Source organism: Aethalodelphis obliquidens, unplaced genomic scaffold, assembly GCF_003676395.1.
Source record: "Aethalodelphis obliquidens isolate GAN/ISIS:26980383/991018 unplaced genomic scaffold, ASM367639v1 scaffold2, whole genome shotgun sequence".
Classification (NCBI taxonomy): Eukaryota; Metazoa; Chordata; class Mammalia; order Artiodactyla; family Delphinidae; genus Aethalodelphis; species Aethalodelphis obliquidens.
The window spans coordinates 30,602,469-30,626,032 of record NW_020837946.1 but is presented as its reverse complement, the minus strand read 5'-3'; the positions used below and the strand labels follow the sequence as shown (position 1 = coordinate 30,626,032).

Below are 23,564 nucleotides of genomic sequence, written 5' to 3'. Positions count from 1 at the left end.
CAGAACTTTTAAAGGATCTGCCAATTCCTCCTCTAGCAGTTTTCATTGCTTTAAATTTCTTGTCCTACAGAATTGCTCCAGTAACTATGCCCATTTGGTGAATCCGAATGGGTTTCAAAGATTAATCCAGAGATGACATTTGGATTAACTCATCACTGTCTAATAGGAGCAGTTTTTTGTTTGTTTGTTTTTTTGCGGTACGCGGGCCTCTGACTGCTGTGGCCTCTCCCGTTGCGGAGCACAGGATCCGGACGCGCAGGCTCAGCGGCCATGGCTCAGCGGCCATGGCCATGTGGGATCTTCCCGGACCGGGGCATGAACCTGTGTCCCCTGCATCGGCAGGCGGACTCTCAACCACTGTGCCACCAGGGAAGCCCTAGGAGCAGTTTTAAGATGTGAATTACGAAAACTAATTAGAGTATACCTTTGCCACATACTTCTAGTAATTTTCTGGATCAGGGGTTGGAGGAAGAGATTTAAGTTTAGAGGCTGAAATTTGTCAATCCCAGAATAGTGAACAAATGGACTAGTAGTCGTCAAGAATATCAGACCTTCAGCACTCACAGATTCAGTATTTGAAATTTCATACGTACCGCGTGTAAGCCAAAGGTCCAGAGCATGTGATCATTTGTAGTTTTGCCGCAGCACCGTATGAGTCACTCACGCTGGGAAGTTCATGTGTAGGAATGACTTAGCTTGTCAAGGAGTCTTCAGAAAAGATCGCAGCATTTGCTGACAGATTTTGAAGGGATGTTTGTACTCTACTGTACTGTACTGTACTCCCCTCCCCGGAGGATCTCAGGAAAGTAGGTGAGCGTGGTCAGTGAGATACCCCCTGCTCCCCATCCACTCAGGCTTTTTATCTGTAGCAGCCACCTCCAGCCCTATTCAGATATTGTCCCTTGTAGCAGTCAGTGCTTAAGGATATGTCTGTGAAAACATGTGTATCATTTCTGTAGTACAAATCTCTTACGATTCTGTCAGAGATATGGGCTTGCATTAACAGCTAAATATAAGTTCTTAACCTTGAGATCATCGTCAGGCTTGGGGAGTTTGGAAAGCCTGCAATTTTGTGCAGGATTCTGTGTGTATATGCATATGTATACCTGTATTGGGAAGGGAACCATTACTGTCATTAGTTTTGTAGGTTAGACTGTGATTAAAAATATATACATTAAAAACACTGCTTTAGATAGAGAATGTCTAATTTCTCTTAGTCTGTTTGCTTATACCTGCCATTGTACATGGAAAGGGGCTGAGGTTGGAGGAAGACTAGCAGTTCAGTGGGTATCTGGCTGGTGCGCAGTGGAGTTGAATTATGGAGCTTATAAAGGGAACAGTGCAGAGGCCAGTCACTACCATCTCCTCTCCAGCCTCTTTGCTCTTCCCTCCACAGCATAAGCTCATTAATTTGACGAATATATATGATTTTATCCCTAGTGTGTGGCACAGTGCCTGGAACAAAGGGGAGCATCCTGCCCGGAAACTCTTTCATGAGCTCAGGAATTTCTTGCAGCATTCACTCCACCACCTGGATTTAAATGAAAACTGACTTTGCCCAGTGATACCACTTCCTCAGCAACCCTCTGAAGTAGAACATGCTCATTTTCTTCATGCTGCTTCAGGGCCCTCCTGAAAATAGTGGAGGAGGAAGGTTTGGAGGCATTTGGGATGTGATGTGCCGCTGAAGGATGAAGAGGTGCCCAAAGAGGGAAAAACAATGGAAGAAGACAACTGGCCCAAGAGACTTCTTACCTTGACCTAAGTTTGGATCTAAAGAAGTGAGATAGCTGGAAGAAAAGATATTGAGCAAAAGTTATTGAGCAAAAGTTTCAAAACGGCTTTGCTGCCATGATGGGGTCTTGCTCCCAGTCCTGTCTCTGGTGGAAGGTCCCCACCATAATCAGTAATCTCCAGTCTGGAGGTTTCAATAGGACAGGTCTCCTTTTCCTAGCTGGCCAAAGCCTGACAAACTCAAGCTTGCAGCCACTCTGGGACCTAGATGGTTTTAAATATTGGTTTAGATCCATTTTATAAATAATGAAAGTCATTTTAAATTACATTATATTAAATAAAATATAAAAGCATATATAAAGAAACATAACCAGCCAGGTACAAATTGGTGCATTCTCTTTTGCTTCAATTATTTCAATCAATAAATAAAGATTAGCTTTCAATTCTGCTTTAAATTATCTCGCCAGAGATGGCTCTGGCAATGGTTCCAGCTAGCTCTCAGCTTTGAATGCAAAGACAGTGCTATATTCATCTTTGAATCCTACTTTCCACACACCCCCGCCCTGCCACCGCCAAGCCCAGAGCTGGATGAGAAGAGAGTGAATGTCTACCGAATGTAAGCAACACGGAAGACTTAAAAACAAAGTCCTTGAACATGCCTTATTCATGGACAAAGAGGAGTTGCAGACTTAGTTCTCCATCTGATAATTGTAAAGGATTTTTCAACACAGACCTTTGACTTCCTACATTTTGAGAAATTTTTAGAAAGTTTCTACTAAACAGAGCATGTACCTAAATCCCTGTGGTGTTTTTCTCTCCCCCTAAAACAAGTCCCTATGGACATGGTTGTGGATTCAACATTTTCTTCAGCCTATTTTCATAGGGAAGACTTTCATAGTGCAGACCGGCAGAGGAGTATGCCTGTACTGGCATGAGTGAAATGCATGTGCAAATGAAAAATATTCCTTTAATAGCATTTTCTTTTATCTTTACACTCTCCCAGCCAAGCTTGGAATCTGTGTAGCTTTGCTTCAGTGCATAAGGTACATTTTGAGAATCAAACCTGATTGAAATATATTTCAGTGAGCAAGAAAAACAGTTAAGCTAGAAATGTTTTTGCAATTGCTAAATTATCCCAACTTTCTCAAGTCTTTTTATATTTGCCAGCTTTAGGTGATGGTTTGTAGTTACATGTGAAGCTCTAGTGCCATCAAACTGTCCATTTGGACAGACTTGTTTTCTAAATATCTGAGAAGATGCTACAGTTTAAATAGAGAGATTAAACGGAAGAGAAGCAGGTGTTTATAATACCTTTGATCACATGTTTTATGATGGGAGCATGACCTGAAGCAGACCCTTATGGGAGAGTGTGCTGTATTGTTCAGTATCTTCACCCTTTCACTGGTAGACAGCACTATCTTGATGTACTCAAATGGTTTTGACAGATTCAGTAATACAGAAAACTAGGGAAAATTAGATGTAACTGGGTGGGGGAAGTAATCCATTTATAAACTGAAGCAGTCATTATAAACATGTTTGTATCAGTCTTGTATTTTAAAAAAAAAAGTGTTTTCCACTTTTCTTTTTAGCACTTTTTGAAATGTGTTATTTGAGTGTGAGTAAGAAACATTGAACCTTAAAACAGCAGCTGCAGGATCGCCTTGTTGAACTTCTGAACTTTCACAGTTCTAAGGTGTTTAAAGCAGCCTTTTCATTGAACATATTTGCTTGGGAAGCAGCACACCCACAGGTGTTGGTGTTAGGTTGAAAGATCAGCAGAGCCGATGCAGTGCTGATTGTGGCATCAGTAGTGGTTTTCATTTTTGGTACCTAAATAAGACTAGTCAGTAGGTCTGTTCAACTCAGATCTCACAAACAGAACGGAATTTCCCCCCTCCCCCCAGCTTTTTTTTTTTTTTTTTTTTTAACTTACAGTTATGTTTTAACTTCCTGATACCAGGTTTAGTCAAGCTTGGTCGCCTTATAATTTTCTTAAAAAACAAACAACACATAACACAAACAAAAAATCCCAGCGGGTAAAATGTGTAATGAGTATGCATTTTAAAAAACTTTATCCAAAAAGATTGTCTTCTCAAATCTAAATCAGAATACTGGCAAATCTTAACAATGAACTCTTAACTCTGCTAATTACTAACAGTAAGGAGGAAAGGAAATATCCAAGAAGATATCACAGAAGAAGAAAAAGAAAAAGAATGAGGTATGGAGGCAGGCTTCTAGTTTTATTTCAAGTAGACTTTACCTCATGTCATATTTTGGTTCCCCAAAAGTTATTTAGAATCAGTATGTGAAGAAAGTATATAATTATATGTCTTTGTGAGAGTTTGCTTTTCAAGGGAAGCTTTCAAAAAAAAAAAATTGTTCAAATGAATAATCACCCTGAATTTAGCTGTTGAAAAATTTTTATTTTCTTCAGTGGGGACTTACCTGCCTTACTATTTGGTGTCTCTTCACTAAGTTCTGGGATATCTAGGATATTTTGTACCTGGAAAAGACCTTAGAAATCTTCTTGTCCTTATTTTACAGATAATGGAAGAGAGAGTCAGGAGATTAGGTGACATCAACAGGCAAAGCTATGAGAGAACTTCTATTGGAACCTGTGTTTCCTTTGTCTTAGACCAGAGTTTAATTTTACGACTATACCTTGGTCTGTCTTATTTTTGTTAAACCTATTAAAACCATGCAGCGTCTCCTGAACACATGCCAGATGACAAGTTGTGGCCAACTCTGAATGTGTCAAGAGTCAGTGGGATTTAACCTGTGAAGTGCATCATTCACAATGGCACGATCTCTGTAAGACAGCCAGCTGGAATATTGTTGACTTTCAGTGTATTTTACAAAATCCAGAATTGTTTAAACTCAGTCCAGTTTTACCCTAGGAGCATTAAGGTAACTTACCCTGTCGCTTAGCAGTGCGTGTTTATATATATGTGTGCACATATACCCCATAAGCCAAAGTTTTGAGATCAGTTAGTAGATTGATCTAATGAATTGTATTCTCAAAAAATAACTTTTTATTTAAAAAGTAAAATTATTATTAGAAGGGCATCAAGATGGCAGAGGAGTAGGACACAAAGATCACCTTCCTCCCCACAAATACATCAGAAATACATCTACATGTGGAACAACTCCTACAGAACACCTACTGAACGCTGGCAGAAGACCTCAGACCTCCCAAAAGGCAAGAAACGCCCCACGTACCTGGGTAGGGAAAAGAAAAAAGAAAAAACAGAGACAAAAGAATAGGGACGGAACCTGTACCAGTGGGAAGGAGCTGTGAAGGAGGAAAGGTTTCCACACACTAGGAAGGCCTTTCGCGAGCGGAGACTGCGGGTGGTGGAGGGGGAAGCTTTGGCACCGCGGAGGAGAGCAAAGCAACAGGGGTGCGGAGGGCAAAGCAGAGAGATTCCCGTACAGAGGATCAGGGCCGACCGGCACTCACCAGCCCGAGAGGCTTGTCTGCTCACTTGCTGGGACGGGTGGGGCTGGGAGCTGAGGCTCGGGCTCTGGAGATCTGATCCCAGGGATAGGACTGGGGATGGCGTGAACACAGCCTAAAGGGGCTAGTGCGCCACAGCTGGCCGGGAGGGACTCCGGGAAAATGTCTGGAGCTGCTGAGGAGTCAAGAGACTTTTTCTTCCCTCTTTGTTTCCTGGTGTGCGAGGAGAGGGGATTAAGAGTGCTGCTTAAAGGAGCTCCAGAGACAGGCGCGAGCCGCGGCTAAAAGCGCAGACCCCTGAGACGGGCATGAGACGCTAAGGCTGCTGCTGCCGCCACCAAGAAGCCTGTGTGTGAGCACAGGTCACGGTCCACACCTCCCCTCCCGGGAGCCTGTGCAGCCTGCCACTGCCAGGGTCCCGTGATCCACGGACAACTTCCCCGGGAGAACGGACGGCAGCCTCAGGCTGGTGCAACGTCACAGTGGCCTCTGCCGCCGCAGGCTCGCCTCGCATCAGCACCCCTCCCTCCCCCCCGCCTGAGTGAGCCAGAACCCCCGAATCAGCTGCTCCTTTAACCCCGTCCTGTCCGAGTGAAGAACAGACGCCCTCAGGCAACCTGCACGCAGAGGCGGGGCCAAATCCAAAGCTGAACCCCGGGAGCTGTGCGAACAAAGAAGAGAAAGGGAAATCTCTCCCAGCAGCCTCAGGAGCAGCAGATTAAATGTCCACAGTCAACGTGATGTACCCTGCATCGACCAGAACACAGGCACTAGTCCCCTCCACCAGGAAGCCTACACAACCCACTGAACCAACCTTAGCCACTGAGGACAGACACCAAAAACAATGGAAACTTCGAACCTGCAGCCTGTGAAAAGGAGACCCCAAACACAGTAAGTTAAGCAAAATGAGAAGACAGAGAAGCACACAGCAGATGAAGGAGCAAGGCAAAAACGCACCAGACCAAACAAATGAAGAGGAATAGGCAGTCTACCTAAAAAAGAATTCAGAATAATGCTAGTAAAGATAATCCAAAGTCTTGGAAATAGAATGGAGAAAATACAAGGAACGTTTAACAAGGAACTAGAAGAACTAAAGAGCAAACAAACAGTGATGAACAACACAATAAATGAAATTAAGAATTCTCTAGAAGGGATCAATAGCAGAATAACTGAGGCAGAAGAATGGATAAGTGACCTGGAAGATAAAATAGTGGAAATAACTACTGCAGAATAAAGAAAAAAGATTTTAAAAAATTGAGGACAGTCTCAGAGACCTCTGGGACAACGTTAAACGAACCAGCATTTGAAATATAGGAGTCCCAGAAGAAGAAGAGAAAATGAAAGGGACTGAGAAAATATTTGAAGAGATTATAGTTGAAAACTTCCCTAATATGGGAAAGGAAATAGTTAATCAAGTCCAGGAAGCACAGAGAGTCCCACACAGGATAAATCCAAGGAGAAACATGCCAAGACGTATATTAATCAAACTATCAAAAATTAAATACAAAAAAAAAAAAAATTTAAAGCAAGAAGGGAAAGCAACAATTAACATACAAGGGAATCCCCATAAGATTAACAGCTGATCTTTCAGCAGAAACTCTGCAAGCCAGAAGGGTGTGGCAGGACATATTTAAACTGATGAAGGAGAAGAACCTACAACCAAGATTACCCAGCAAGGATCCCATTTAGATTTGACAGAGAAATTAAAACCTTTACAGATAAGCGAAAGCTAACAGAATTCAGCACCACCGAACCAGCTTTACAACAAATGTTAAAGGAACTTCTTTAGGCAGGAAACACAAGAGAAGGAAAAGACCTACAATAACAAACCCAAAACAATTAAGAAAATGGTAATAGGAACATACATATCGATAATTACCTTAATGTAAATGGGTTAAATGCTCCCACCAAAAGACATAGACTGGCTGAATGGATACCAAAACAAGACCCATATATATGCTGTCTACAAGACACCCACTTCAGACCTAGGGACACATACAGACTGAAAGTGAGGGGATGGAAAAAGATATTCCATGCAAATGGAAATCAAAAGAAAGCTGGGATAGCAATTCTCATATCAAACAAAATAGACTTTAAGACAAAGACTATTACAAGAGACAAAGAAGGACACTATATAATGATCAAGGGATCAATCCAAGAAGAAGATATAACAATTGTAAATATTTATACACCCAACATAGGAGCACCTCAATACATAAAGCAAATACTAACAGCCATAAAGGGGGAAATTGACAATAACACAATCATAGTAGGGGACTTTAACACCCCACTTTCACCAATGGACATATCATCCAAAATGAAAATAAATAAGGAAACACAAGCTTTAAATGATACCTTAAACAAGATGGACTTAATTGATATTTATAGCACATTCCATCCCAAAACAACAGAATACACATTCTTCTCAAGTGCTCATAGAACATTCTCCAGGATAGATCATATCTTGGGTCACAAAACAAGCCTTGGTAACTTTAAGAAAATTGAAATCGTATCAAGTATCTTTTCCAACCACAATGCTCTGAGACTAGATATCAATTAGAGGAAAAAATCTGTAAAAAAAATACACATGGAGGCTAAACAATTCACTACTTAATAACCAGGAGATCACGGAAGAAATCAAAGAGGAAATCAAAAAACACTTAGAAACAAATGACAATGAAAACACAATGACCCAAAACCTATGGGATGCAGCAAAAGCAGTTCTAAGAGGGAAGTTTATAGCAATACAACCCTACCTTAAGAAATAAGAAACAACTTAAACAACCTAACCTTACACCTAGAGCAGTTAGAAAAAAGAAAAAAAAAAAAAAACCCAAAGTTAACAGAGGGAAAGAAATCATAAAGATCAGATCAGAAATAAATGATGAAGGGTACAGTAGCAGAGATCAATAAAACTAAAAGCTGGTTCTTTGAGAAAATAAACAAAATCAATAAACCATTAGCCAGACTTATCAACAAAAAAGGGAGAAGACAAATCAATAGAATTAGAAATGAAAAAGAAGTAACAACTGACACTGCAGGAATACAAAGGATAATGAGAGATTACTACAAGCAACTCTATGCCAATAAAGTGGACAACCTGGAAGAAATGGACAAATTCTTAGAAAGGCACAACCTGCCAAGACTGAATCAGGAAGAAATAGAAAACATGAACAGACGAATCACAAGCAATGAAATTGAAACTGAGATTAAAAATCTTCCAACAAACAAAAGCCCAGGACCAGATGGCTTCACAGGCTAATTCTATCAAACATTTAGAGAAGAGCTAACACCTCTCCTCCTCAAACTCTTCCAAAATATAGCAGTGGGGGGAAAACTCCCAAATTCATTCTACGAGGCCACCATCACCCTGATACCAAAACCAGACAAAGATGTCACAAAAGAAGAAAACCACAGGCCAATATCACTGATGAACATAGATGCAAAATTCCTCAACAGAATACTAGCAAACAGAATCCAGCAGCACATTAAAAGGATCATATACCATGATCAGATGGGGTTTATCCCAGGAATGTAAGGATTCTTCAATATACGCAGATCAATCAATGTGATACACCATATTAACAAACTGAAGGAGAAAAACCATATGATCATCTCAATAGATGCAGAGAAAGCTTTTGACAAAATTCAACACCCATTTATGATAAAAACCCTGCAGAAAGTAGGCATAGGGGGAACTTTCCTCAACATAATGAAAGCCATATATGACAAACCCATAGCCAACATTGTCCTCAGTGGTGAAAAACTGAAACCATTTCCACTAAGATCAGGAACAAGACAAGGTTGCCCAGTCTCACCACTATTATTCAGAATAGTTTTAGTAGTTGTAGCCACAGCAATCAGAGAAGAAGAAGAAATAAAAGGAATCCAAACTGGAAAAGAAGAAGTAAAGCTGTCACTGTTTGCAGATGATATGATACTATACATAGAGAATTCTAAAGATGCTACCAGAAAACTACTAGAGCTAATCAATGAATTTGGTAAACTAGCAGGATACAAAATTAATGCACAGAAATCTCTTGCATTACTGTACGCTAATGATGAAAAATCTGAAAGTGAAATTAAGAAAACACTCCCATTTACCATTGCAACAAACACAATAAAATATCTAGGAATAAACCTACCTAAGGAGAGAAAAGACCTGTATTCAGAAAATTATAAGACACTGATGAAAGGAATTAAAGATGATAGAAATAGATGGAGAGATATACCATGTTCTTGGATTGGAAGAATCAACATTGTGAAAATGACTCTACTACCCAGGGCAGTCTACAGATTCAATGTGATTCATTTCGAACTACCACTGGCATTTTTCACAGAACTAGAACAAAAAATTTCACAATTTGTATGGAAACACAAAAGACCCCAAATAGCCAAAGCAATCTTGAGAAAGAAAAATGGACCTGGAGGAATCAGGCTACTTGACTTCAGACTATACTACAAAGCTACAGTAGTCAAGACAATATGGTACCGGCACAAAAACAGAAATATAGATCAATGGAACAGGATAGAAAGCCCAGAGATAAATCCACGCACATATGATCACCTTATCTTTGATATAGGAGGCAAAAATATACAGTGGAGAAAAGACAGCCACTTCAATACGTGGTGCTGGGAAAACTGGGCAGCTACATATAAAAGAATGAAATTAGAACACTGTCTAACACCATACACAAAAGTAAACTCAAAATGGATTAAAGACCTAAATGTAAGGCTAGACACTATAAAACTCTTAGAGGAAAACATAGGCAGAACACTCTGACATAAATCACAGCAAGATCCTTTTTGACCGACCTCCTAGAGAAATGGAAATAAAAAACAAAAGTAAACAAATGGGACCTAATGAAATTTAAAAGCTTTTGCACAGCAAAGGAAAGCATGAACAAGACGAAAAGCCAACCCTCAGAATGGGAGAAAATATTTGCAAATGAAGCAACTGACAAAGGATTAATCTCCAAAATATACAAGCAGCTCATGCAGCTCAATATCAACAAAACAAACAACCCAATCCAAAAATTGGCACAAGACCTAAATAGACATTTCTCGAAAGAAGATATACACATTGCCTGCAAACACATGAAAGAATGCTCAACATCATTAATCATTAAAGAAATGCAAGTCAAAACTACAATGGTTGACATGTATACACTAATGTGTATAAAATTGATGACTAATAAGAACCTGCTGTTTAAAAAAAAGAAGAAAAAATCTATTAGGTTTATAGACATGTTTGCAATTAAAAAAAAACACTACTGTTACCTTGGAGAAAAAAAAAAACTACAATGAGATATCATCTCACACTGGTCAGAATGGCCATCATCAAAAAATCTACAAACAATAAATGCTGGAGAGGGTGTGGAGAAAAGGGAACTCTCTTGCCCTGTTGGTGGAAATGTAAATTGATACAGCCAGTATGGAGAACAGTATGGAGGTTCCTTAAAAAGCTAAAAATAGAACTACGATACGACCCAGCAATGCCACTCCTGGGCATATACCCTGCGAAAACCATAGTTCAAAAAGAGTCACGTACCAAAATGTTCATTGCAGCTCTATTTCCAATAGCCAGAATATGGAAGTGACCTAAGTGTCCATCAGCAAATGAATGGATAAAGCAGGTGTGGCACATATGTACAATGGAATATTACTCAGCCATAAAAAGAAACAAAACTGAGTTATTTGTAGCAAAGTGGACCTAGAGTCGGTCATACAGAGTGAAGTAAGTCAGAAAGAGAAAAACAAATACCGTATGCTAACACATATATATGGAATCTAAGGGGAAAAAAAAGAAGGTCATGAAGAACCTAGGGGCAAGACAGGAATAAAGGCATAGACCTAGTAGAGAATGGACTTGAGGATATGGGGAGGGGGAAGGGCAAGCTGGGACAAAGTGAGAGAGTGGCATGGACATATATACACTACCAAACATAAAATAGATAGCTAGTGGGAAGCAGCCGCATAGCACAGGGAGATCAGCTCAGTGCTTTGTGACCACCTAGAGGGGTGGGATAGGGAGGGTGGGAGGGAGACACAAGAGGGAAGAGATATGGGAACATATGTATATGTGTAACTGATTCACTTTGTTATAAAGCAGAAACTAACACACCATTTAAAGCGATTATACTCCAATAAAGATGTTAAAATAAATAAATAAAACATAAAATTATTAGAGCTCAATCTCTAGAATAATGACATACTTGATAGTTTTTCATATAAATCCTTTTTAATGCTTCACAATGTAATATTTCTCGCTCGCACCATTTGTCTAAAATCAGCGGCTAAGAGACATCACAAGGTAAATATGTTTAACATGCTTGCATACAAACCTCAGTCTTAGGACACATGGATCCTTGGTCCTTTCTTTGTCCCTTAGTTTCACCTTGAACAAGGCATTAAGCTTTTTTTTTTTTTTACTTGAGTATGCCCATGTATAAAATTGGAATATGAATGCCTAGAAATTATTTAGGATTGTCATGAATATGTATCTACTTGTATGTGAAATGTTGTGAGATCTTTGAAATATGGGTAAAGTATATCCAAGACATCATTAGAGTGTTTGTTACTGTCATTGAAAGAAAAAAGAATTCATAAAGAGTTCAGCATAAGATCAGCATTCATTAAGTCAGCAACTATTTACCATGGTACAGAGAAAGAGCACTGTATTGAGAATCAAGAATCCTGGATTCTGGCTTTGTCGCTATCACAATAATTTAAAAGACTTGTTACCTCGTCCTTCTGTGTCTCAGTTTCCTTACCTATAAAATGAGTGGACTAGACTAGCTTGTCAGCACCATTCTTTCTAGGGCTTGCTTAGTATTGTTCAGGATATCTGAGGATGTGCACTATTTATTATAAGGCAGTGCCAATTTCTAGATATATGAATATATTGGGTTGGCCAAAAGGTTCATTCGGCTTTTTCCATAAGATGGCTCTAGTAGCACTTAGTTGTCTTTAATTTCATTCAAAACAGTTTTGTTAGATTGTATGTGACAGCTGTCATATTAGCATGCAGTTAAAAAAAGACATATCAAAATTGGTCCATTTTTGTGCAGCCATTTTAATATTGAAGATAGAAAAAAAAGCAACATTTTTGGCATATTACGCTTTATTATTTCAAGAAAGGTAGAAATGCAACCGACATGCAAAAAAAGATTTGTGCGGTGTATGGAGAAGGTGCTGTGACTGATCGAACGTGTCAAAGTGGTTTGCAAAGTTTTGTGCTTGAGATTTCTAGCTGAATGATGCTCCATGGTCGGGTAGCCCAGTTGAAGTTGAGAGCAATCAAATCGAGACATTAACTGAGAGCAATCAGCGTTATATCACGTGGGAGGGGAGATAGCCGACATAGTCAAAATATCTGAATCAAGCCTTGAAAATCATTTACACCAGCTTGGCTATGTTCATTGCTTTGATGTTTGGTTTCCACATAAGTTAAGCAAAAAAAAAACCTTCTAGACCATATTTCTGCAAGCAATTCTCTACTTAAATGTAATGAAAACCTTCCATTTGTAAAACAAAGTGTGATGGGCGATGAAAAGTTGATACTGTAGTAATGTGGAATGGAAGAGATCGTGGGGCAAGTGAAATGAACCACCACCAACCACTCCAAAGGCCGGTCTTCATCCAAAGAAGTTGATGTTGTGTATATGGTGGGATTGGAAGGGAGTTCTCTATTATGAACTCCTTCTGGAAAACCAAATGATTAATTCCAACAAGTACTGCTCCCAGTTAGCCCAACTGAAAGCAGCACTTGACGAAAAACGTCCAGAATTAGTCAACAGAAAATGCGTAATCTTCCATCAGGATAACACAAGACCACATGTTTCTCTGATGACCAGACAAAGACTGTTACAGCTTGGCTGGGAAGTTCTGATTCATCTGCTGTATTCACCAGACATTGCACCTTTGGATTTCCATTTATTTAAGTCTTTACAAAATTCTCTTAATGGAAAAAAATTCAAATCCCTGGAAGACTGTAAAAGGCACTTGGAACAGTTCTTTGCTCAAAAAGATAACAAGTTTTGGGAAGATTGAATTATGAAGTTGCCTGAAAAATGGCAGAAGGTAGTGGAACAAAAGGGTGGAAATGTTGTTCAATAAAGTTCTTGGTGAAAATGAAAAATGTCTTTTTAGTTAAAAACTAAAGGCACTTTTTGGCCAACCCAATACAACCTAATATACATTTTGTATATATAACATTTACGTTTGTTATATATGTGTGTATATATATATATATATAAAATGAATAAACATATTATTTATATAAAATAAGTTATGGACGTGTCAAATTGCTAGGACTGAAACATTTTGGGGTAGGATCTCTGAAGCCAACTGAGATATTTCCCATGGCACGGCATTGCCCAAGGCATGAAGAAAATATCTTAGATCAAGCTTAAATAACAGTGCTTGACTACCAAAATGGATGTTCATCTCATGTGTGCGTATCAGATACAACTTGTTTTTACTTTAGTACAGATATTCGTGTTCTAAAAAGTCAAAACAAATATTCTGAAATTATGCCCAGAATTTTATTTTATAATTTACATGATGTTTATGTATGAGCACCAGGCACATAACCTAGCATTCAAGTCTTCTCTGTATAATTTTTCTATTACTCTCATTCTAAAATTCATATGCAATTTCAAAGGAAACTTGCAGTTGGCTTTTCAGAATGCAAATCTTGTTATAAAATACACCTGAGTTTTGGAACCATAACTGAATTGTAATTAAAATTTTGTAGGCAAGTGGTTTCAAATGTGGCTAAAATGCATTGGGGTGGGGAATCAAGGCCATATATCTTCACCTGTAAGTCAAAGCAAGCCATCTACAGATAACATCTATTTCAGTTCTCATCTGAGAGAGAAAAAACTGAGCAGTAAAGCTGTTTTTAATATTGTTTTATAGCTGTGCATGACTAGGGAATAGTGATGAGAATGTGGGTAACGTTTTCTTCCAAAAAGTTTTACCATGAGTGTTAAGTTTATTTGGAGATGTATAACTTAATGAGGCTACGTCATGAATACACTTTCCTGTACGAAATCGGTGACTTACACCCACAGTGAACGTTGAAACGACAGCCTGGTGCCAACACCAGGATCACACTGGAGAGAGAGGGCTGCCCTGCCTGGTACTTGGCCCCTTCCGTGCAGCCTGTGAACACTTGCTGTCGTGAGCACTCGTGCTAACTAAATGTGAACACCTTTACTTTCCAGCTGCCGCTAATTGGTTTGGGAGTATTTATGTAAGTGTTGATTTTAAAGCTAAAAATAGCACAGTGATGTTTAAATCCAACTCATTCTGGCTGTCAGAAATGCTCCCATGATCCTGAAAGTGTTGCTAAAAATGTTCACGTTTTAAAAATTGTAGTAATTAAACTTGTCTGTTGTGAGAGCCACATATGATACGTTCCCTGCTCTGATAATCAAAGAGGTAAAGGACAAGCTTCTTAAAGGTCTCTGCCTGGCTGGCAAGACACGACCTCCTGCTGAACTTTATTAGGGAGCAAAGTATTGTAATGTGAGCAAAAGGAAGAGACAAAGTAAATTTCAACATAGCTTTATAACCTTGTATTCTATGCAACCGATCAGATCTATTTTAAGTTAACATTAAAAATAGAAATTATAATAATTTTACCAATAAGATTAAGCATAGAGCTTGCCAAACCATAGTATTTTCTGGAGACAAATTTGAGGATTTGAAATCACGTAACTAATATTTCTCAAATCTAAACTGAAGAAATATAGTGACTGTTCAGCATCTGTTGTTTATACCCTAGCTCTTCATAATGAAATGATTTTTAGCCCTTTATTCCCAAATTTAAAAGTCACCATTTTACAGATTTGGCTCAAAGTTATTCAAATAAGCTATGAGAAAAAATATATATAATTTTTATTTTTAGCTTTGTGTGATTTTGTGACTCTTCTTTTCATCCTGTTATTTAGTGAAGGAAAAGCCTAAGCGCTCTTAAATTATGGCATATCATTTATTTGGTAATTTTTGGGAAAAGTGATTTTTATGGACCCTGTCAAGAAATAAGCTGTCTTTGTCTAAGTCTTGAAGCACTGCGCTGCTACAGTATTGTTGAAGTTAATTGAGAATTGGCTTTGTGTCCTTGTAGGATGTCCTAAGCATCTGTCTGCCTGCCCCATCTCTAGAGAATATCAAAGAATTCTTTTACTTCAATATATAGAAATGATTTTGGCAAGTGACAAACACTGCCCATTAGTTGAGATAATAAACTATAGTTACTACCCTTTTTTTTTTTTTTTTTTTTTTTTTTGCGGTACGCGGGCCTGTTGTGGCCTCTCCCGTTGCGGAGCACAGGCTCCGGACGCGCAGGCTCAGCGGCCATGGCTCACGGGCCCAGCCGCTCCGCGGCATGTAGGATCTTCCCGGACTTGGGTTACGAACCCGTGTCCCCTGCATCGGCAGGCGGACTCTCAACCACTGCGCCACCACGGAAGCTTTTTTTTTTTTTTAACTACCCTTTTTGATAGCTGTGGCAAGCAGAGTTTTTGATGCAGCTTTTAAAATAGTAGAACTTTTGTCTTAGACACATAAATCTGTGAATGTGTGTTTTTTCTTTAAGTCTGTAGTGATTGACATGATTGCTATATAAGTGTAGTCAGTTCAGAATTACCCTTGAGCAGATTATCACATTGCAGTTGGGCCAGTATTGCTTTCAAATTCTAATTGACATTTTCATATACTCGGAGCATTAGGTACTTCGTTGACATAAATAAAACCTTTACTTACTATCTAACCAGAACTCAAAAAAAATTCCTTTGAACCTTGCGGAACGTTGATTTGAACCAGAAAATACGTTGTTTTCTTACCTTGGCATGGGATCAACAAGAAAATTACAGTTGGAGTAAGGAGCAGAGTCAAAAATACAGTTAAAACCTTATAACAAACATCCCAGTTTTTTCTCTGACATCCCGAGGATGTATGTCTATATAGTATTACAAAGCCAAAAAAGAATATTTGGTTTAATAACTGCCACTGTTAACTGTTCATAGACTAGACTTATTTTGTTAAGATGGTAATACTCTCTAAATTAAGCTACAGATTCAATGTGATCCTTATCAAAATCCAGCTAGCACTTTTGCAAAACCTGATGCTCAGATTCTAAAATTCATATGAAAATGCAAAGAACCCAGAATAGTCAGAACAAACTTAAAAAAATAATTGGAGAATTCTTACTTCCTGATTCCAAAACTTAGTACAAAGCTACAGTAATCAAGACTGTGTAGTACTGGCAAAAGGATACAAATATAGATCAATAGAATAAAATTGAGAGTCCAGAAGTAAACCCTTGCATTTTTGGTCAATTGAGTTTTGGTAAGGGTGTTAATACAACTCAGTGCAGAAAGAATAGTCTTTTCAACAGATGGTGCTGGCACAACTAAATAGCCACATGTGAAGAATGAAGTCAGACCCCCTACTGCACACAGTGTACAAAAATTAACTAGAAATGGTGATAGGCCTAAATGTAAGAGCTGACACTGTAAAACACTTAGGAAAACATATAGGAGTAAATCCTTGTGACCTTGTGTTAGGCAGTATTTCTTAGATATGACACCAAAACACAAGGAACTAAAGAAAAAATAAATAGAACTTCATTAAAATTAGAAACTTTTGTGCTTCAAAGGGCCTATCAAGATAGTGAAAACACAGCCCATAGAATGGGAGAAGATTTGGAAATCATATACGTAAGGAATTTGTATATGGAATGTTTAGGAAACTCTTACAACTCAATAATAAAAATACAAATAATTAGGCATTTCTTCAAAGAAGATATACAAATGTCCAACAGTCTCATGACAAGTAGCTCAGCATCATTAATCATTAGGGAAATGCAAATCATTAGTCATTAGGTATATGCAAAGCAAAAACCACTTTACACCCACTATGATGGCTAAATTGTTTTTTAAAAAAGGAAAATAACAAGTGTTGGTGAGGATTTTGAGAAATTGGAACCCTCATATGTTACTGATGGGAATGCAACATTGTGCAGATGTTTTGGAAATACTATAGCAGTCCCTCAAAATGTTAAACATAGAGTTAAGATATGGCCCAACAATTCCACTCCTAGGTGTATACCTGAGAGAAATGAAAAACATCTGTCCGTGCAAGAATTTCTCATTCTTAGCATTATTTCACAATTGAACACTTTCAAATATTCGTGGCAGCATAATTCATAATCATAAGCAAAAGTGGAAACAACCCAAATGCCCATAGAGTGATGCATGGGTAAACAGAATGTGGTACATCCATACAGTGGAATATTATTTGACCAAAAAATGGAATGAAATACTGATACATGCCACAACATGGGAGGGTCTTAAGAACATCATGTTAAGTGATAGAAGCCACATATCTTATGATTCTGTTTATATAAAATGTTCAGAATAGGTAAATCCTTATCGACATGGCTTCCCTGGTGGCGCAGTGGTTAAGAATCCACCTGCCAATGCCCCTGCTGGGTTCGAGCCCTGGCCCGGGAAGATCCCACATGCCGCGGAGCAACTAAGCCCTCACGCCACAGTTACTGAGCCTGCGCTCTAGAGCCCACAAGCCACAACTACTGAGCCTAGAGCCCGTGCACCGCAACAAGAGAAGCCACTTCAGTGAGAAGCCCGCGCACCACAACGAAGAGCAACTAGAGGAAGCCTGTGTGCAGCAACAAAGGACCAACCCAGCCATAAACAAACAAACAAATAAATAAATTTGTATTTTTTAAAAAATCCTTAGCGACAGAAAGTAAATGATTGCCATGGGCTGTGGGAAGCAGAAAACATGGGGAGTGCTGGCTAATGAGTATGGGGTTTCTTTGTGGGGTTTTGAAATTGTTCTAAAATTACATAGTGGTGATGGTTGCAAAACTCTGTGAATAAGTGAAAAAGGACTGCACTGTACTTTTTCAAAGGGTGTGTTTAATGTTATATAAAGCATATCTTAATGAAGCTTTTATAAGAGAAAAAGTAGTGGATCTTAAAGCTCCAGTTAAGCCTTTAGATGATTGCAGCTGCAGCCCTGCTGACACCTTGACTGCAACCTTATGAGAGATTCTACCCCACAACTGCCCAGCCAAGCCACTTCTAAATCTCTCCCAGAAACTATGGGAGATAATGTTTTTTAGCCATTTAATTTTGAATTTATTGCACAGTATTAGGAAGCTAATAGAATGCCATTCAGCTTATTTACTCATTAACGTTCACTAAATCAATTCTGTGTGTTGTGTGCTTAATGTAGAGAGACTAGATACAGCCTCACCCTTCATGGAGCTCCCTCTTGTGAGAGAGAGAGATGAGAAAGTCAGTGATTTTGATTTTGACCTAAATTCAGTCATCAAATGTTCTGTCATGTGCAGTAGTCACAAGTATGTATATTTTGTTAAATTGTCTCTTCAAGTATTTTTGTAACCTGCCCAACCCTGTGACTTTTCAATGTAAGCACACATCAAGCCCTTCATAATAAGGTGAATGTTTGAAAGCTTTCAAAGACATTCATCTTTTAAGATTTAGTACCTTACACTAAAAAGCATCCTTCAACTTTTTGGATTTTTTTTTCTTTATCCTCATGAAGACGAAAAAGTGAATAAATTTTTTAAATCTAGTGTAGATCAAGTGCTTCCCAAAACTACCAACCCCTAGGTGAAATGTTGCTCTTCAATCTAAAAATGAAGTAAGTTTTTTTAATCAGTTCACAATGACACACTGCTTAAGTTGTGCCTCCCTGTCTTGTTTTCTTCAAAATATTAACCTAATTCCTTTATGTCCAGCCTTTTAACTCATCTGTTGCATTTTTTGGTTGAAATGATACATTTAGATCCATGAATGCTCCATGTAGTTTGTTTCAGTGAAATCCAAGTTTGTAATGAGCGCTATCTGTGACTCTGCTTCTGAAGAGTGATGTGTCTGCAGAATTACTCTGTTAAAGTTCATTCCACACGGGGAATGGGAAGGGTGAGCTGGGACGAAGTGAGAGAGTGGCATGGACATATATACACTACCAAACGTAAAACAGATAGCTAGTGGGAAGCAGCCGCATAGCACAGGGAGATCAGCTCGGTGCTTTGTGACCACCTAGAGGGGTGGGATAGGGAGGGTGGGAGGGAGACGCAAGAGGGAGGAGATATGGGGATATACGTATATGTATAGCTGATTCATTTTGTTATAAAGCAGAAACGAACGCATCAATGTAAAGCAATTATACTCCAATAAAGATGTTTAAAAAAAGAAAAAAAAGTTCAGTTCCAAAGCCTAACAGAGGACTAATGTCTTACTAAATGAGAATCTCAAGCGGGCTGGCTTTCTAGAATCCATCTCTCCTCTATGTATCACCCAGTTCAACTTTACCACCATCCTGGAGTGCAGGACCTCTCTTGCCCTCTTACCTCTCTGCAGTAGAAGAGTGTTTACCATTTTAGAAGTTAAGTGGTTAATTTTAGTTTCTCTGTGCTGAAAATCATCCTCAGAATTAAAGTCTTAAGGCAAAGTAAGAACTCCAGATTTCTTTTCCTGCACTAGTCCTGTCACACTTTTGATAGAAGTGACCTTGCCAGGCAACCCTTTTTTCATGAATTTTGCTTTCTTTATATTTTTAGTGTCACCAGGGAGATGCAAGCAAGTACAGTACATTAAAGCTAATACATCACTACCTGTCAATGGAACCTTCCCTTTGGTGCCCCTTTTCCTTGCTGATTTAAAACACTCAGTCCCGAAAGCTTATGGTTGAGTAGCAGGAAGCTAAATGATGTATTCCAAAGCTCTTAACATACTGCCTTGTGTAAATGGCCCGTTTGAGTATTTCAGAAACCAAACGGAAGAGAAAAGAACATTGAAAGCACTGAAAAGATTAGCACCTGTTTCCAGTCTTCAAAGAAATTGGAGCACGCTGTATATATCCAGAGTAAAACCATTTACTCTCTCCTGTTGAGACTTTTTATTCAAACCTTCAATTTTATGTGCATAACATCCACATGCTTATGGGTTTGTTTCACTACAGAATTCCACACAGGACTTAGAAGATGAAGTTATGAATGGTGTGCAGACAGAACTCTTGACATCACCGAAAACAATGGATGCATTGAGGTATATTCTACTTATGTGAATAAGAATATTTTATTTCAATTTAATGTTTGTTTTTTTTTAGATTATAGTTTTTATTTTATAGGAAACATCAAGATAAGTAGAATACTTGAGTGAAACCTAATTCTAAAATTAATTGCTAAATTACTTTTTTCTCTCATTTTCTTAATATGATATGAGAACTTCCTGACAAACATGTATACAAATGAGCCTCAATGCTTCCAGCTCTTCTGCAACCTGGATTTCTTAATTGCTTTTTTCTTCTCTTTGAACAACAGTTTAAAGTGAACATTGCAGCGTTCATCGTGGTGCAGTGTTTTTCTTAGATGTCAGCTCCTTGAATATTACTTGTGTTTTAACAATCTTGTGCCTTGTGTTTTAACAGTCTTGCAATATTTTACTCTATGTGTATAAAATGAACCCAACCTATCAGCCTGGATTTTTCATGTTTTTAGTGTGAGTAACTTGTTATACAAAGTTAGTTGCTGTCATGTTTACGGGCACTTGCTTTGCTCTGCACTAATCTCCAGTTCATCCCTAGCTACTGCCTGGGTTCAAATCCCAGCTCTGCTGCTTATTACTTCTAGGAGCTTAGGCAAGTTGCTCATCCATCTTTGCCTTAGTTTCTGGTCTGTAGAATGGAAATAATATTAAAACCTTCTTCAGAGGGTTAGTATGAAGACAAAATTAGTTATCACGTGTAAAGTACTTTGAACAGTGCCTGAGTCAGAGTAAGTCCTGTTGCTACCACTATCATCAACATCCCCATCATCTTTATTATTATCATCATCATCATTTTTAAAGTTGCTTCAAAATTTGCATAAGTAATTTCATGTTTAATAGATTGTTGGCTTTAGCCCTGAAAGGTGATGCTTTTGAGACTGATGGTCATTCATTCAGGCAGTCAACATACTCCTTTCATTCAGTACAGTTATTAATAGGTGCCAAGCATGTTCCATGGAATTAGCTTAAAAAAAAATGTGTGATCACCTTTTATCATGCTGCTTTACTGTGTGGATTTTCCTCAAGCTTGTAATTTATGGCCATATGACATAGTTACTCTTTATTTAGATTGTGTTTGTTTGATTAATGAGCTGCACAATATTTAAACTTTGGTACAGAAAATCTCCAGGGCACTGTCTTTTTAGAAGCTTGATAAGATTGTTTTTGGAGGTAGGCATAATGACTGTAATACTCTTACTATGTTTGCCTTTAATTTCATTTTTTTTTAATGTTAGCTTTTTGAAAAGTTTGCTAACATCTTGGCTAAGTATTACGTTGTTATAGAGTTAACAATTGTTTGGTTTATGGCTGCATGAACAAATTAGCTCAGCTTTCTTCAGATACAAGGAATTCAGAGAAATGAACTATAGGACTTTTAAAAAATAATATTCTTTAATGAAAATACATATGTATATCTGTATAATTTGATTATGACAAGGGACTTTTTGCATGAGTTTTATTATCACCTTTAGCAGGCTAAGGAGTTGCAATTCAGAGCGATTAACTTCTAGAGACCCAATCTACATTCACCACTCTTGTCTCCAAATCCTTTGACTCCAGTGTTACCTGTTGTGTGCACCTTCACTGATTCCTTGGTGTTTTATTTCATGATGCATAATCAGGGCTAAGAAACCTGATATGGTGAGCACCAGTGTAGGAAAAATCATCTGAAATTAGTTTGAGGCCAAGATCAGAAAGTAGAGTGAATGCAAACTCCATTGCTTGCAGACTCTCAGATGGGGGGAAGATGAGGATTTTAACAGTATGGAATGCAAAGCTGGGGAGGGTGGTAGAGGTGAGCAGAGTGACAGGAAGCTTAGAGATTAAAATTCTAGGACAGGACGTTGGTTCTAGCTGGTATGGGTTGAGGAAGAAAGAATGGAAGGAAATTAGGAAGCCACTTACAGCTGAGTTACATCATCAGTTTTTCTCCTAAGGCAATGATAGTCTGATACCCCACAGAGCTTGGCCCAAGCATAGGACTTTGGACTCACTTCCGTGCAGACGGCATAGAAGCTAAGTAAATTACTGCAGAGTCCATCTCAAAATGGCTTCAACCTGTTGTGATGTTTTAATTCCCCTAGCTATTGTTCAAGCCTTTGTTACTCTCTGTCAGACTATTGTAATAACCTACTAACTCTGCTCTTAAGTGTCAATCTCTCCCTATTCTCATTGATCCCACATACCACTACTGGATAAAATTTTTTTTCTTTTTGAAAATAAATTTATTCGTTTGTTTATTTTTTAAATTTTTTCGCTACGTTGGGTCTTTGTTGCTGCGCGCAGGCTTTCTCTAGTTGCGGCGAGCAGGGGCTGCTCTCGGTTGTGGTGCGCGGGCTTCTTATTGTGCTGGCTTGTCTTGTTGCAGAGTACGGGCTCTAGGCACACAGGCTTCAGTAGTTGTGGTACATGGGCTCAGTAGTTGTGGTGCACGGGCTTCATTGCTCTGTGGCATGTGGTATCTTCCTGGAGCAGTACTTGAACCCATGTCTTCTGCACTGGCAGGCAGATTCTTAACCACTGTGCCACTAGGGAAGTCCCTGGATAAAATTTTTTAAGCCAGAGCATTTATCAAACCATTCCTTAGTTCCAAATTCTTGGATTTATTGAAGTCCTGAGTTTGAACACTACCTTTGTAACTGTGGACTATTTATTAAACCTCTTTAAAATATTCTTTTTTTCCTATGGAAAATGGGCAGTTACACTAGCACAATACTAAATGAAAGGCTGGATAAACATTAATTGCTATTGCAATTATCATTATCACACATACTATATTGTAACTGTTTGTCATTCTTCCAAACAAGACTATAGATCCTCCGAGGATTCCGGACACCAAGCACAGATCTTGGAACATAATAGCAGCATATTTGTGGAGTGAATGACTGAATGGATAAAACACAGTGCTTCATAAATCATAGACATAAGTATTAACTGCTCACCCATTATTAACACAAGCATTTATATTTAAAGAAAAATAATATTTAGAGGCAGTTCTCCAAATAGTCTTACAATATACCTTATAGTAGTCTTACAATATATTGTAAGACTATCTTACAATAGTCTTATATGTATCTCTTATGAAGTACTACTCAATGTACTTTGATCCTAAGAAGACAATGAAGCAAGAGGTTTCTATTGGACGTTTCTTTTTTAAAAATAAGATTACCGCTTGGTGTGTACTCCCGTTCATCCACAAGGGTGACCCACTGCTCCTTCTGAGTACTGCTGTGCGGCTGACGGCGTCTTGGTGCTCTGGC

The 23,564-nt window shown here is 38.5% G+C and overlaps 1 protein-coding gene across 1 annotated transcript in view; it reads left to right on the top strand.

Moving 5' to 3' along the window:
- PARD3B (par-3 family cell polarity regulator beta) overlaps window positions 1–23,564 on the top strand; it is a 1,036,702-nt gene that overhangs the window by 502,471 nt on the left and 510,667 nt on the right. Inside the window, exon 5 of the mRNA XM_027123437.1 lies at window positions 20,219–20,304. Coding sequence (XP_026979238.1) covers window positions 20,219–20,304 — 86 coding nt within the window. The remainder of the gene's footprint in view (window positions 1–20,218; window positions 20,305–23,564) is intronic.